The sequence below is a fragment of the Myotis yumanensis genome, unplaced genomic scaffold (assembly GCF_028538775.1).
Source record: "Myotis yumanensis isolate MYYU_CA2020_CCGP unplaced genomic scaffold, mMyoYum1.0.hap1 SCAF_11, whole genome shotgun sequence".
NCBI lineage: Eukaryota > Metazoa > Chordata > Mammalia > Chiroptera > Vespertilionidae > Myotis > Myotis yumanensis.
The window spans coordinates 21,263,271-21,278,779 of NW_027223762.1; the positions used below are offsets into that span (position 1 = coordinate 21,263,271).

A 15,509-nucleotide genomic window follows, 5' to 3' on the forward strand; every position below is an offset into this window, starting at 1 on the left:
AAGCCATTATATATAGGCTTTGAAATGGACATTAGAAGATGGCCTTTTAGGAGTAAATATTTAGGATGTGAATAGAGAGCCCCTGAAACTGATCAAAACTCTGAAACATACATTGCCATCTAATCATGTAAAGATGAATGATAATTCTACAGCTACCTTGAAAGCATTTGAAGAATTGAAGAGTAAACTATAGGACTTAGAAACATTGGTGGTGTATTGAATATTTTTTTTTTTTTTTTTTTTTTTTTTAAATATATTTTATTGATTTTTTACAGAGAGGAAGGGAGAGAGATAGATAGTCAGAAACATCGATGGGAGAGAAACATCGATCAGCTGCATCCTGCACATCTCCCACTGGGGATGTGCCCGCAACCCAGGTACATGCCCTTGACCGGAATCGAACCTGGGACCTTTCAGTCCGCAGGCCGACGCTCTATCCACCGAGCCAAACCGGTTTCGGCTTGAATATTTTTATTGTGATAAAATATACATAACATGAAACTTACCACTTTAGCTATTTTTATGTGTACAGTTCAGTGGCATTAAATACATTCATATTGTTGTGCAACCATCCATGCATATTCAGAACTCTTCCCTCTTCCCAAACTGAAACTCTGTACCCATTAAACAATAACTCCACGTTTGTTCCATCCATACCCTCTCAATCCTTAACAACCACCGTTCTATTTCTGTGAATTTCACTACTCTAAATACTTAGTATAATTGAAATCATACAATATTTGTTCTTTTGTGTCTCTCTTATTTCACTTAGGACACTGGTGGGGAACATCCGGCCCGAGGGCCGTCTAAGGCCCGTGAAATAATTTGGTCTGGCCCTGCCAAGGCATTAGGGGTGAGAGTTAATTAAATGTTTAACCATATACAGCAGGCTAATTTTAAATTGATAATTTTGTATGGCCTGAGAATATTATAAAAATCCAAATGGCCCTTGGCAAAAAAAAGATTCCCCACCTCTGACTTAGAATAACATCTTCAAGGTCCATCCATGTGATAGTATGTTTCACAACGTCATTTGTTTTTTACGCTGAATAATATGCATTGTATGTATATATAACAATTGGATATCCATTCAGTGGACATTTGGGTGGCTTCTACCTTTTGCGTATTGTGAATACTGTAGCTATGAACATGGGTGTACGAATATTTGCTTGACTCCTGCTTTTTTAAAAATTGATTTTCAGAAAGAGAGAGAAATATCAATTTGTTGTCTCATTCGTTGATTTCTATATGTGCCCCAACCCAGGGATAGAACCCCACAACCTTGGTGCATTGGGATGACGCTCCAACCAAGATACCCAACCCAGACAACTCCCTGCTTTCAATTCTTTTGGGTATATATACCCAGATGTAGAATTGCTAGATTATATGGTAATTCCATGTATAATTTTTGAAAAGTGGCCAATACTGTTTTCCACAGCACCTGCACCATTTTAAATTCCTGCCAAAAATATACAAGGATTCTAATTTCTCTAAATACTTCCCAAGACTTGTTATTTGTGTGTGTGTATGGTTTTGTTTTTAATAATAGCTGTCTTAATGAGTGTGAGTGATCTTTTTTGAGATGAGGTTTGGGACTTTGAAAGAAAGCATGGAAAGTGGACTGCAGACTAAATATGGCTTTACATAGTGTTTAATGTTTTATTGTGTGTGTATAACAAAAAATCTAAAAAAAACTAATTTACATTTCAAAAAATATAGGAAAAGCAGTGCTCAGGAAAATTTATAGTTGTAAATGCCTATGTTTTAAAAAAAAAATCTCAAATCAGTAACTAACTTTAACTATAAGGAAATAGAAAAACAAAAAATCAAATCTAAAACCAGCAGAGGGAAGGGAATAATAAAGATTAGAGATAAATGAAGTAGAATATAGGAAAATAATAGAGTTAATGAAACCAAAGCTTGAAAAAAAGATGAACAAACTTGACAAACTTTTACCTCTAAAATTACTAAGAAAAAAGAAGAAAGATAACAATTTACATCATATAGTTCTATTGAAAAAATGGCCAAAGGATTTCAATAGATATTTCTCCAAAGAGGATATACAAATTGGCTAACAAAAGATTTTCATCCTCATTAGGGAAATGTAAATCAAAATCATAGTGAGATAGCACTTAATAATCACAGAGAAGGCTATAAGTTTTTTAAAAAACTGAAAATAAGTGTTGGCAAGGATGTGGTAAAATTGGAACCCTCCTACATTGCTGGTGGATAGTAAAATGGTACAACTGCTGTGTTTGTTGGGGTTTCTCAGTAAATTAAACATAAAATTACCATGTGAACCAGCAATTCTCCTAGTTATATACCTAAATAAATGATGAGATGTTCACATGAAAACTTGTACACAAATGTTTATGGCAACACTAGTCAAAATAACCAAAAGGTGGAAACAACCAGATATCTATGACGGATGGATGAATAAACAAAATGTGGTATATTTATACAATGGCATATTATTCAGCCATAAAAAAGAATGAAGTGCTCATACATGCTGCCACATGGAGGAACCTTGAAAGCATGGTGCTAAGTGAAAGAAGCTGGACACAAAAAGAGCATGCGTAGTATGATTCTTTGTATATGAAATATTTGGAATAGGCAAATCTATAGAGATAATGCAGGTTAATGGTTGACAAGGGCTGGGGGGAGGGGAAGTAGGGACTGCATAATAGTAAAGAGTTTCTGTTGGAGGTGATGAAATGTTCTTGAATTGAAAAATAGTGACGGTTGCACAACATTGTAAATACACTGATTGCTACTGAATTGTACCTTTATAAATGGTTAAAGTTGCAAATTTTACATTATGAGTATTTACCACAATTTTTTTTTTTAAGCTGTAGTACAACCCTGGCCAGATGGCTTGGTTGTTTGCAGCATCATCCTGTACACCAAAAGGTCATGGGTTCGAGTCCTAGTTGGGGTGCATGCAGAAGGCAACTGATCAATGTTTGTTTCTCTCTCCTGTCTCTCTTAAAATCAAAAAACATATTCTCAGCTGAGGATAAAAAAATAAATTTAAAAAATTTAAATATTGTAATACATCAGTCTCCTGTTTCACAGACTAGCGCTAGAGCTGATGACCAATGATATTAGCATAAATTGGAAGGGTTGTACCTTATAATTTGTGAAACATTTACTAGGATATTTCAAAAAATAAAATACAGTAGGTCTCCCCTTTCCTCTCTTCTGAGTCATTTGGTCTGAGGTAGGGTCTAGGAATCTGTATATTAAGGAAACATTTTAGATGCTTATGATGCAGGTGTGCCTATCTACTTATTCATGTAAAAATGCAGTGTTATACCATCATATATGGGACACTTTAGAGCAGCGGTCGCCAACCGGTGGTCTGCGGACCACTGATGGTCTGTGAGGTCCGAAAGGCTGGTGACCGCTGCTTTAGAGTGCTATACATAAAAGTGTTTTACTCTGTGCTTTTATGAAGAGAAGCAAACAAATGTGAGATTGGCCAAATTTAAAAGTTAGATTTTCTTGTGTGCATGTGAGAAAACTGAGTCCAATAATTCAAAACTTCTCTATTCCCAAACCTTTAAATAAACTTACCCCTGAAGTGTATGTGGCTGTTTTATCTGTGACTTTGAGTCTTCTGGCCACACCAGCATAGGCATCACATATTTATTCCAGTCCTTCTACTGTGTAAATTTAAAAAGCAGAGGTTACTTTGTATACTTATAATTTATTAATATGAAATAACATGCTGAGATTTAACATTTAGTATTTCTAATTAAATTTCAACAGAACCTGAGCTATTTCTGAAAATTAGTGACATGTGGGGAATTTGTGGTTTAATTTGAAGCACAACCTAAAATCATGTACTTTAAAGCTGCTATGTGTGGCAAGCAAACCATTTAGGTAACGAATGATCTAGCTGCAATTTAGCAATTTAGCATGGCTTCCCTATAAATTTATTCTGATGAGATTAACTCTTGAGACAAGACTATTGTATGCTGTATACCAGGGAGAACAATGTGCTTACTAGTTCCAAACACTAATGTTTTAATTTTTTAAACTCCAATCTTTGAGAAATATTTTTAAATTTAGTGAAAATTTTTTTCTTAATCACCTTTAGGTCAAACAGGCATTCGAGAAGCTATTTCCATGTCCTGTATAACCAATGGGAGTGGTACAAACAGAAAACCAAGTCATACCAGCTCTGTCTCAGTTGCCAGAAAAGACACTTTTTCATCTGCTGCTAAAAGGTATCCATTTGTAAGGGGTGTGTGTGTGTGTGTGAAAGAGAAAGAGAAAAACATTGTAAAATGGTCGAATGTGATAACAGTCCACTTCTGAAACAAATGTGAAGTAGAGCTTATGAAATCGAAGTATGTCCTTTGAACATAGAGACATCTCAGCCTGTACTCACTCAGTTTATAATCATCATACCTATTGAGTTGTGTGAGGCAGATTTTAGTTGTAGATTTAAAAAAACATTTGCATTTTCTGGGGTTGTTGTTTTTTTTTTTGGTTTCTTTTTAACAAGCATTTGTTGATGAGTTAAGCATCACTATGTTTAATGTAATTACATAAGTGAATTTTCCATAGAAAGTGATACATTTGATATAACATGCTTGCCTATCTATAATAATAAAAGCGTAATATGCTAATTAGACTGGACATCCTTCTGGACGAAGCCACGGTGGTGGGGGCAGAGGCAGGCAGGTGGCAGGCGGTGGCCGAGCCCTTTGCACGAATTTCATGCATCAGGCCTCTAGTTTATAAAGTAGTGGGCATACAATTTCAGGTGTACAACATACTGATTCAGCATTTTTATGTACCCCATGATGTGATCACCACAATAAATCTAGTAAATATCTGTGACCATACAAAGTTATTAAGATATTAATGACGATATTTCCTATGCTGTACATTACATTCCTGTGACTTATTTTAGAACTGTAAGTTTGTACCTCTTATTCACCTTCACTGTTTTCACCTAACCCTTCCCTTCCCTCTAGCAACCATCAGTTTGTTCTCTGTATCTGAGTCTTTATTTTTGTTTTTTTTAGGTTCCAATAAAAGTGATATTATACAGTATTTGTCATCTTCTAATGCAGCTTTTTAAAGGAGAAATAGAGTCTTTGATAAATATCTACATTAGTGGGACGTTAAACACTATTATAACTTTTATTCTTTAACCATGACTACAAAATTAAGGCTTAGTTTAAAATATAGTACTGTATGGTATGTGTATTATGTATGTGTGTCAGGGGATGGAAGACAGTGGAAATACTGCAATATAAAAGTTTCAGTGGATTACAGATTTATATTCTCTACTTTTCATCAATTAATTTAATCTTTTGTTTCAACAGAATTGCTTTTGTGTAATTCCTAACAAATTATTCCATATGGAGTTTGGAGAGACCACAAGAGATCAACTACATGATCTTAGAGCTGTTTTCTTCAAAGAATAATTGAGGACCTTAAGTAATAGAATAATATTTTAAAGTGTACTGATAGAAAATGGTTGCCTCGATAAACTAATGCTAGTGACTGAATTATTCATCAGTGTGGACTTAAAGATGTTAACCAGGAATGGTGAAGAAATGACAAGATCTTTAGGCCTTTTAAAAGCCCCTTCTAGAATTCAGTCTTTGAAGTCATTGTCATTACAGAATCTAGACTTTCTCCTCCAAGGCATGCAAAAATTTATTACCTGTGCTCTACTCTCAGAAAAGAAAATGACAAATTATAAGAAGACAAATGCAGAGTGGAAATTTTTCATACAGTTTTTAATTAACTTCCTTGTATCCAGTAATAGTTTAGATTTTTACCAAGCTATAGTTCTGTGCAATGATCAATATTATGCATGATAATGACTCAGCAGTCTAAGACCAACTGAGTTTGTTACTTTATGATTCAGGGGGTTGGTTGTATTTTGTTTTTAATAAATCGAAAGGAAAATCTCTTAAGTTGTGCTGGACCCCACATAAGAGTAGTGGCTTGTGCATTCAGGATAGTTTGAAGAACAAGAAAAAAGCAATTTCTAACTCAGATATAAATTTCAAAGTTAATCTGATATTTTTGAGGTAAAATTATATGTCAGCACATACTTTAAAAAAACACACACAAAAAACTGAACATGAAGTAGAGAGTTAAGGACCAGTCTGAAGGTATCAGAACTTAATCAGATTAAGAAATGTCATTGTCAAGATTATACGTTAACATTTTAAACTATTATAATGTGATAAATTGTATATAGTATGCATATTTGTTTAAAATGTTTATAAACCTACTTCCTTGTAGATTTATACACCATATAGTCTAATTACAAAATGTGTTTGATTAAGTTTAAACAGTTGATAGTTTTCTACCTTTTCAACTCTGGAATTCAAGTCTTGATTCTATCTGCTTTGTAGTTTATGCAGTGTAAGGATTCTTACATCATGTGATCAGGAATGGCAGGTGTGTCATTAATCAAGAGTCAAAGTGTGAATACTATCAACAATAAAAATAAAAGTCAAAGTGTTGAATCACAAGAATTTATACATAAATGTTTGTTTTGGTTAATCCTCACCTGAGAATATTTTCTCCATTGATTATTTTATTTTTAGAGAGAGAGAATATCCTTGTGAGACACATCAATTGGTTGCCTCCCACAAACACCCCAACCCGGGTGGAAATAGAGCCTGCAACTGAGGTACATGCCCTTGACAGGAACCAAACCCAGCACTCTTCAGTCCGTGAAACAACGCTCCAACCACTAAGCCAAACCAGCTAGGGCCATAAATGTTTTTATTTAACACAAAATATCTTATATAATAAAAGGGTAATATGCAAATTGACCCTGATGGCAGAACGATCAGGAAAGACTGGCCAGTCGCTATGACGAGCACTGACCACCAGGGGGCAGATGCTCAACGTAGGAGCTGCCCCCTGGTGGTCAGTGCGCCCCCACAGGGGGAGCTCCACTCAACCACAAGCCGGGCTGAGGGCTGCAAGCACAGCCAGAGCCTCTCTGGCCTTCTCAGCAGCGCTAAGGATGTCCGACTGTGGCTTAAGCCCACTCCCTATGGGGAGTGCCTAAGCTGTCAGTGGGACATCCCCCGAGGGCTCCTGGGCTGCCAGAGGGATGCCTGACTGCCAACCTAGGCCTGATCCCCAGGAAGCGGGCCTAAGCTGGCAGGCGGACATTCCCCGAGGGGTCCCAGACTGTGATAGGGCGCAGGCTGGGCTGAGGGACCCCCCCCCCCCCCCCCCCCACCGAATGCATGAATTTTCATGCATCGGGCCTCTAGTATTCACATATATTCATTTGTCAATTAAGTGAGCCTCTCATCCCCTTTCTAAGTATGCATCTCTGATTAGATGCCTTATTGATGATCTTGCATAAAATATACCCATAAATTATTTTTTATAATTTTTAGTTGTAGTTTTTAAAACAGTGAGAAATTTTAAAACTCTTGCAAAACAATATGAATTAGAACCCGTATCTTTCTCTATGATTTTTCCCCCTTAAACTTTTATAGTTGTCTCACCTACATAAAATGTAACAATTTTTTTAGTAACTCATTTATATGGAGTCTTTCTGGGGCATTTAACTTAGTGTTCATAAAGATTACAATTCTCTTTTCTTTGTATATTTTGTCAGTTTTCTTTGTATTTAATTACAATTAAAATAAGTACAGCTGGTGTAAACAGATTCAGGGGGAAGCACAGTGAACTCTTGGTAAATTTAAAACTCAACTGGCAGGAGCAGAAGTATACAGAAGAAATGGGAATTAGAGAATAATCTTCTAACCATGGTCAGCATGCTTTGGGTGTCAGTATGTGTTACAAAAGTAATGGAAAGTGTCACTAATGCTCTCATTTGGCTAAGCTGAAATGAGATCTTCTATTGTCCTTCCAAATCTGCCAAGATGGTTTTGGGTCTAAAGGGGCAATAGATATATTACCTTATTATTCTTAAATTTTTCACTGAAGATTTTAATAGTAGCGTCCAGAATTTTCAAAGAAACATCTTCATTCCAATGAAAGCAGTGTAAATTGTATTCATATGTGTTTTAGGATTGAATTATATAATAATCACTTTTCCCATCATTTAATTTTTTTGTTTTGTTTAAATTTGTGTTGTTCCATGTTATACTTTATTTTACAGTGGTACAGAAAAAAAGAAAGAAAAACCACAAGGACAGAGAGAAAAAAAAGAGGAATCTCATTCTAATGATCAAAGTCCACAAATTCGAGCATCACCTTCTCCCCAGCCCTCTTCACAGCCTCTCCAAATACACAGACAAACTCAAGAAAGCAAGAATTCTACTCCCACCAAAAGGTTTTAACTGTCCCTGAGTTCAGAGCTAGGGAATGGTTGTAATGATACCTAAATTCTATGACATGGGGAAAAGTTGGCTATCCATGGATTCCAAGAGAAAGCCTAGTGGCTTTTGTTTTCCTTTATTGCTATAATCTATACTTTAGACATTGGAAAATGAAGAATTTAAGATAAAAATTTCTCATTTAAAACGGGGGGTGGGGGAAACTAAGCTATGAACAGTTTGATGAAAGGAAAGCAGAAATAACCTACTCTAAAACCAAGACATTAATTTTCTAATAAAATTATAGAATATTTTAAATTTATATAACTATGCATAAATTTATAGCCATGGATAGAAAATTGCCATTTGTAATTATCCTCTTCGTATTTTGGCATCATTACAACCTTTAGCTTTCAAGGGCCCCTCTCAACAAATGGCTCTTTATTGTCACTGCCTCTCGGTTTTAGGAGAATAAGTTCTTGCTTGAGTAGAGAAATGAATCCATTTCACTTGGTCTTTTCTATGCTAAAGGCTTGCTTGAGGGCTTCTCTCTGTGTCTGTAATAATTAATATTTTAAAGTTGTGAGAGGGGGAGAAGGGAGAGACATTCTAACAATGTGTGTAAGCCTAAATTGGGGATCTAAACCTGCATGCTGGGAGTTCAGTGCTACAGCTGCCTTATAAGCAAATATTTAGACCAACTTAATGAAATAATGCCTGCTTTAGAAATGCTGATTTTAGCTATATGATTAGGTATAGTTATACGGGGTGGGAAAAAGTAGATTTACAGGTGTTCTTGTGGAAAATAATACAATAATTAATAATAATAATACTAGAGTAAACTCTGTTTCGCATACTCAACAACTATAAACCCACTTTTACCCACTCCTCTTTTTATCAGCATACTTCCACTTAGAAATCTTAGGAAAATATTAAACCATTCTCAGAACTGGCTAGGATTCTAGTAAAATAAATAACCATTTCTAAAAGATTTATAATATATGTTTACTTGATCAGTTTAATATTTTGCCTTAAATCACTAATGGGAAATTTGGGAAAACAAAAAATCCTTCACTTTATTGATGCATGTTTAACATTTTTAAAAATGCTTGGTCTGTGTGTCTCATGCAAATTTTTCTGCCTGGTCTCATGTGGAGTTTTTCTTGGATATAGCTTATTAATGTTACACACTTTTGAAGTGTATGTGGTTAAAGGTAACTTATTTTTATAATCAATCTCTTAAAGGTTCTGATTTGATCTGATGTCTTCTTTGTCCCAGGCCTTCTTTCCAGCTTATTAAGGTCTCTTGGAAATGTGCTTGCCATTCTAAATTGCTCTTTGGTATACTATTGTGAGAAGTCTTGAAGACTTGGATGAGTTATAGGATGGTTAGCAATGCAGCCAAAAATTTATATAGAAGTCAGAAAATTTTCAGTTATAAATAAATGAATCGGTGTTGATAATACAACATTCTTAGGTTAAATTGTGTTTATTTCTAGTCATGGGTAAAATTGTCTCTAAAAGATATAAACAAAAGTTTTACTTTTAGTCCCACAATTTATTTAGAAATTATCATGTGTCCCATATATAATGACATAAAAAATGAAATAGCAGCTTTATTAACAACTTAGGAAATATTACAGGGTTTTTCACAAATTCACACAGTTCCACCAATTATGAGAAATAGTGCTACTTGGAGATTTAAGCAAATAGATTTTTCCTATTAATAACAAAAAAAGTACAGATTTTTAAAAATCAAGTAAAAGTTATTCTAATGAGTCTTCTGAATAATAGTGAAAACTATAAAATAGATTTGGTAATTGCCTTGCTTAACTCCTTTACTCATCCAGGCAGAACCTTTCAACTAATGCTTCCTTTTCTTTTCTGAATTAGTTTTAAGGAAATGTTAATTGCTGCTTTTATATTCTATATAAACTGTCAATTATATGTCATTGCTATTTATAGAATTTTTCTCTAAGAAATTAATATGTTTCTTCCAGCATAAAACGACCATCAACAGCTGAGAAGTCACATAATTCCTGGGAAAATTCAGATGATAGTCGTAATAAATTATTGAAGGCAGTTTCAACATCAAAATTAATATCAAAAGTTATAAAAAATACAGACAAGTAAGTATTATACTTTCTCAGTTATATCCGAAAATTAGTAAATATGTGACCATCATGTTTGCATGTACAATTAAGTGCCTGGTTTGAATTATTTTTTTTTGAAACCTGTAATATAGACACAGATATCAGCATGGTGATTACCAGAAGGAAAGAGGAGTGAGTAGGACAGTGATGGCAAACCTATGACACGCGTGTCAGAGGTGACACATGAACTCATTTTTTTGGTTGATTTTTCTTTGTTAAATGGCATTTAAATATATAAAATAAATATCAAAAATATAAGTCTTTGTTTTACTATGGTTGCAAATATCAAAAAGTTTCTATATGTGACACGGCACCAGAGTTAAGTTAGGGTTTTTCAAAATGCTGACATGCCGAGCTCAAAAGGTTCACCATCATTGGCCTAGGCATTGAAGCTTTTACAGTTTTTTCAGGTGGTTCGTAATAATGGTGAGCCAAATAAAATTATAAAATAAATGCCTTTGAATTTCTTTTGTAGGCATAAAGATGTCATCATCAACCAAGGTAAAAATTATTTTTTTAAAATCTTTGCTTTTCTATATCAGTTAAATTTTTGCTAATTGATCAGTATACTGACTATTTTCATGCAATGTACTTTATTAGCTCATAGTAGTTAAAGAGAAGTGCATTATTATAGTCATTTAAGAAAATGCCCAATTATTATAAGATATCATTTTTGTCTCAATCAGCAAAAATGTCAACCCGTGAAAAAAACAGCCAAGGTAAGAATAAGCTATGCAGTTGGTCACCTTCTAAGTTAATTTCTTTCTATATCTCTTAATTTGGCTTTTCATTTATTTATACTACCTGACTTTCCTCAAATTACCATATTTGAACTAATTTGAACTAATGAATTCAACTAATTTTCTAAAAATCTATCTTATTTCTGTGAGCTCTGAAGATTCAAGGTCAACAGTAGAAATAAATACATCATTACAAAGAGGTATAAAATACTAAAGGGAATTTCTCTCTTTAAAAACAAAAGTTATACTTAGAAAAGCCATTTAAAAGATTGATAAATTTTAACTCAATTTCCTGTCTTGCCAACTTAATTGCAAATAATCACTTATTTTTTTTTAAATGTTTTTATTGCTTTCATAGAGGAAGGGAGAGGAAAAGAGAGAAATATCAATGATGAGAGAGAATCATTGATTGGCTGCCTCCCACATGCCCCCTACTGGGGATCAAGCCCGCAACCCAGGCATGTACCCTTGACTGGAATCAAACCCAGGATCCTCCAGTCTGCAGGCCGATGCTCTATCCACTGAGCCAAAGCGGCCAGGGCTCACTTATTTTTTGAAGCTCAGACTGAAAATATGAATCTAGAATATCCATTTTTTCTTAAATGTTTTTATATTAATTATAATTTCTGGCTACTTGCTGTTGTTGGCTTGTTCTGACCAAAAAATGAGAGACTTTTGTAAATGTGTATTTAATTTAATTGCAAAGTAGGTATGTTTTATACATCAGTTTTACATCCCCCTTAGATTGCCTGCAGATTTAATTGAAGCATGCTCTCTAAATGAAAGCATGTCCTTTTTGTGCATGCTTTTTACAGTTCGTTTCTGTGTGTTGTAGTTATTTTTATTTTCTGACTTACATTAACCATATACATTATGGTTAACATTTTTGCTGAGATTTAACTTGATTTCTATGAATTTTTATCTTCTTTAGTTTCAGTAACAGGAGAAATATTTATTTGTAATCTTCTTTGGATTATTTCTTTTTCTTAGAGATTTTAAATGAAGTTGATTTTAGCTGGCATTCCTCACCTTTAGTTAGGGCTTACTTTCTCCCTCTTTTATAATTTAAGTATAGACTAAGCAATGATTGAAATAGTTGAAGGAAATAATAAGATTTTTATTTACAAAGACAGTTTTTATTTCTGTATATCAAAACATTTTTTAAAAATAGAAGTAGTGATATGTAGTGGAAAGAGCTGTGAATAGAAAATTTCTGTGTTTGGTGCTTAGTCCTGGTTCTTCTAGCCTTGTGACCTAGGCAAAATGACAATGTCTCCTAGAGTTTTCTAATCTGAGAATAATAACTAGAAAGTTTACGTCACATGGCTGCTGAAGGATGAAATAATATACAGGGGTGAGCAAAAGTAGGTTTACAGTTCATATGGAACTAGACATGCAGATTATGATTATTACAGTAGTTTTATAAACTGTTTTGTGTACTCACAACTGTAAACCTACTTTTGCTTATCCTCTATATATGAAAGAAATAGAAGACACCATATGGTGTCTTCAGAAATAGAAGACACCATAACTATAAAAAGGTGCTGTTATTATTACATATTTTGCTAGGGAGCTTATATTTTATAAAATCCTTATAGGATAAATGAGAAAGGGCTAGCTGCCTTTTTCTCATGTTGAAGTATGTTCTTTGGAAGGAAAAAGGAACTTAAGATTAGTATTGTAATAAGTGAATGGTTTGAATTGGTGACAGTTTTCAATACTCTTCAGGTATGTAGGTAAATAAATGTATTTAAAAGGGAAGATTTTTGCTATAGAAGCATCACTAAACAGGGTTTTAATGCCTTTGTCTAGAAAGATTGATGGAATGGAAAGGTGGAAAAGATAATAGAAAAATAAATTCTGTTATAAGAATTTTTTACCTCAAAAAGATTGTCCCAGATGTTGGAATTTAATATCAATTGTTGCTTGCATTTAGATTTTTATTTTTTTGGAATTTGAGTCAATTCCTTTGCCACTTTAATGAGTTATATTCTATCTGCAGTGTACTCTTTTTTTTTTTTTTTAATATATTTCTTTATTGATTTCAGAGAGAAGGGAGAAGGAGAGAGAGAGAGAAACATCAATGATGAGAATCATTGATCAGCTGCCTCCTGCACGCCCCCTACTGGGGAACGAGCCCGCAACCCAGGCATGTGCCCTCGGCCGGAATCGAACCTGGGACCCTTCAGTCCACAGACTGACGCTCTATCCACTGAGCCAAGCCGGCTAGGGCTGCAGTGTACTCTTAACACTAGAGTGTATCTTTAGGGAGAAGTCTTGTATTGCAGCTTGTTAGGTAGTGCAGGCCTGACTGAAATTGAGACAGAATCTGTAAGAATCTTTAGAAAGAAGTAGATGGATTCTAGATATTTTAATAGGTGGGGTAGAAGAGATAAGGAACAGAGGGGAATCTATGAAGGCTAGCTTGAGCAACTAGGTCAGAGGCATCTACTAAAATGACATTTGAGGAAGAGTAGATGTATAGAAAAGAATAAGAGTTTGGTTTTGAACAGATACACTTAAATTGTCTGTAAAACTTAATCTGCTGTGTAGCAAGCCACTTAGTGTACAAAGCATGTCATACTCGCGGCCAGCGGGCCTCATGCCTCATTTAAATAAACACGAGTTTGACATGCTTGACGGTAAATGTTTAAACACATGTATTTTGGAGTCCAGAGAATGGATTCACCATTACTTAGCTTTGTGACTTGAGATTACTACTTCTTTTTTGTGGGGGGAGGGGTGTTAATCCTCACCTGAGGATATTTTTCCCCATTGATTTTTAGAGAAAGTGAAAGGAAGGTGGAGAGGCAGAGAGACACATAGATTGGTTGCCTCTTGCCCGAACCCCAGCTGAGGCCAGGGACGGAGCCTGCAACCAAGGTACATGCCCTTAACCGGAATTGAACCCAGGACCCTTTAGTCCACAGGCCAATGCTCTATCTCGTAAGCCATTTTCTTAAGTTATTTGTTTTCTCATGAGACAATAATAAATTCTAAATGATTATTATAAAAATAAAGATAATAAAATGTTTAAACATAGTACCTGGCACATCGAATCAAGTAAGTTTTAGTTGTTAAATCCTTGTACTGAAATGTGTTGTAAGATGAAAAGATGACCATTAAATAGATAAACGTCATTTGATAAAATTGTAGATATATTTTTAAAGTTTGGTATTCATTTTGGATAGCATATTTCACAGCACATTTACTTACACCTTAGGTATTAATCCAAAATATGTGTTATTTTTGGACAGTCTTTAAAATATGATTTATTGATTTCTTTAGCTCTTTTTGACAATGACAAGTGTGACTTGCTCCAAGCCATCTGTTTTGATTTGGGAAGAAGCCTATTTACATTTGATACATTTAAGTGAGTGGTAGCAGAGAAAATTTTACTTCAAAGGCCTGAGTCCTTCAGCCACAGCAGAATAGTAGGAGAAGAGCTGTATGTAAGCAGCACTTAGGCAGAAGGAAGGACACCGTGCATGAAAGCACTGGAAGGTGGAATGGGATGTATACAGGGCAATCTCTGAAGCTAGGTGTGGGTGGAAGGACAGGTTAAACCACTGAAAAGAGGCTCTTACTGACTTAGATCTTTATCTACACTCAAATCCCAGAAGCCTAAACACTTTCATTACTCTTCTTTCTATTTCTGGCACATTCTGCTCCCATCGCAAAAGAAATAAAGACTTAGCACATCAAGTTAAACTGAAGAAATTTTCCGGTAGGACTATTTATTGTTAGATGTAGCAGTTAGGTTTCTAGTACAATACTACTCATTTGGTAAGTTATTAATTAGAAAGCTTTTTGAGCTAACTTTTATAAAATTATTTTTGGGGGAAATAGATAATCTGACAAATTTTGTAATAAGCAAAATGAATACAGCCTATAAGCTCATCCTTATAATGGTTATCCATATATCCTTATAATGGTTTCCATATTTCTTAAATATGGAAAATAAGTTTCACATGAATGCCCTCAAGTTATTGCGTATTACTGTGGTGTTTTCAGGCTTGGATAATCTTTCATAATTTTTTCTGTATAGTGTCTTAGCACATAATTGTCTGATCATATTAAGAACCTGAATGACTCAGATTCCTATTGGAGAGAAATCTGCTTAATTGAGGAAAAGGAAACTCATAACCACCAAATCACACTCTTCCTCTTATAGTGGGTTTCACTGCTCTAAGATTAGATTCATTCTTGCTTAATTGTCAAATCATGCAGTAACATCCTAGTTACAGGTGTATTTAGTGGGAAAAATAGTTATTATATTTTAGAAAATTGAGACGTAATTGACAATTTATTAGCTACTAAGCTACCTGTCT

General features: G+C 34.5%; 1 protein-coding gene across 2 annotated transcripts in view; it reads left to right on the plus strand.

Moving 5' to 3' along the window:
* EML4 (EMAP like 4) overlaps positions 1 to 15,509 on the plus strand; it is a 163,158-nt gene that overhangs the window by 82,356 nt on the left and 65,293 nt on the right. The window contains exons 3-7 of one of the 2 annotated variants that reach the window (XM_070429100.1): positions 4,103 to 4,232; positions 8,129 to 8,302; positions 10,286 to 10,414; positions 10,914 to 10,939; positions 11,125 to 11,157. In XM_070429100.1, coding sequence (XP_070285201.1) covers positions 4,103 to 4,232; positions 8,129 to 8,302; positions 10,286 to 10,414; positions 10,914 to 10,939; positions 11,125 to 11,157 — 492 coding nt within the window. The remainder of the gene's footprint in view (positions 1 to 4,102; positions 4,233 to 8,128; positions 8,303 to 10,285; positions 10,415 to 10,913; positions 10,940 to 11,124; positions 11,158 to 15,509) is intronic. The other variant, XM_070429099.1, reaches the window with a different exon arrangement.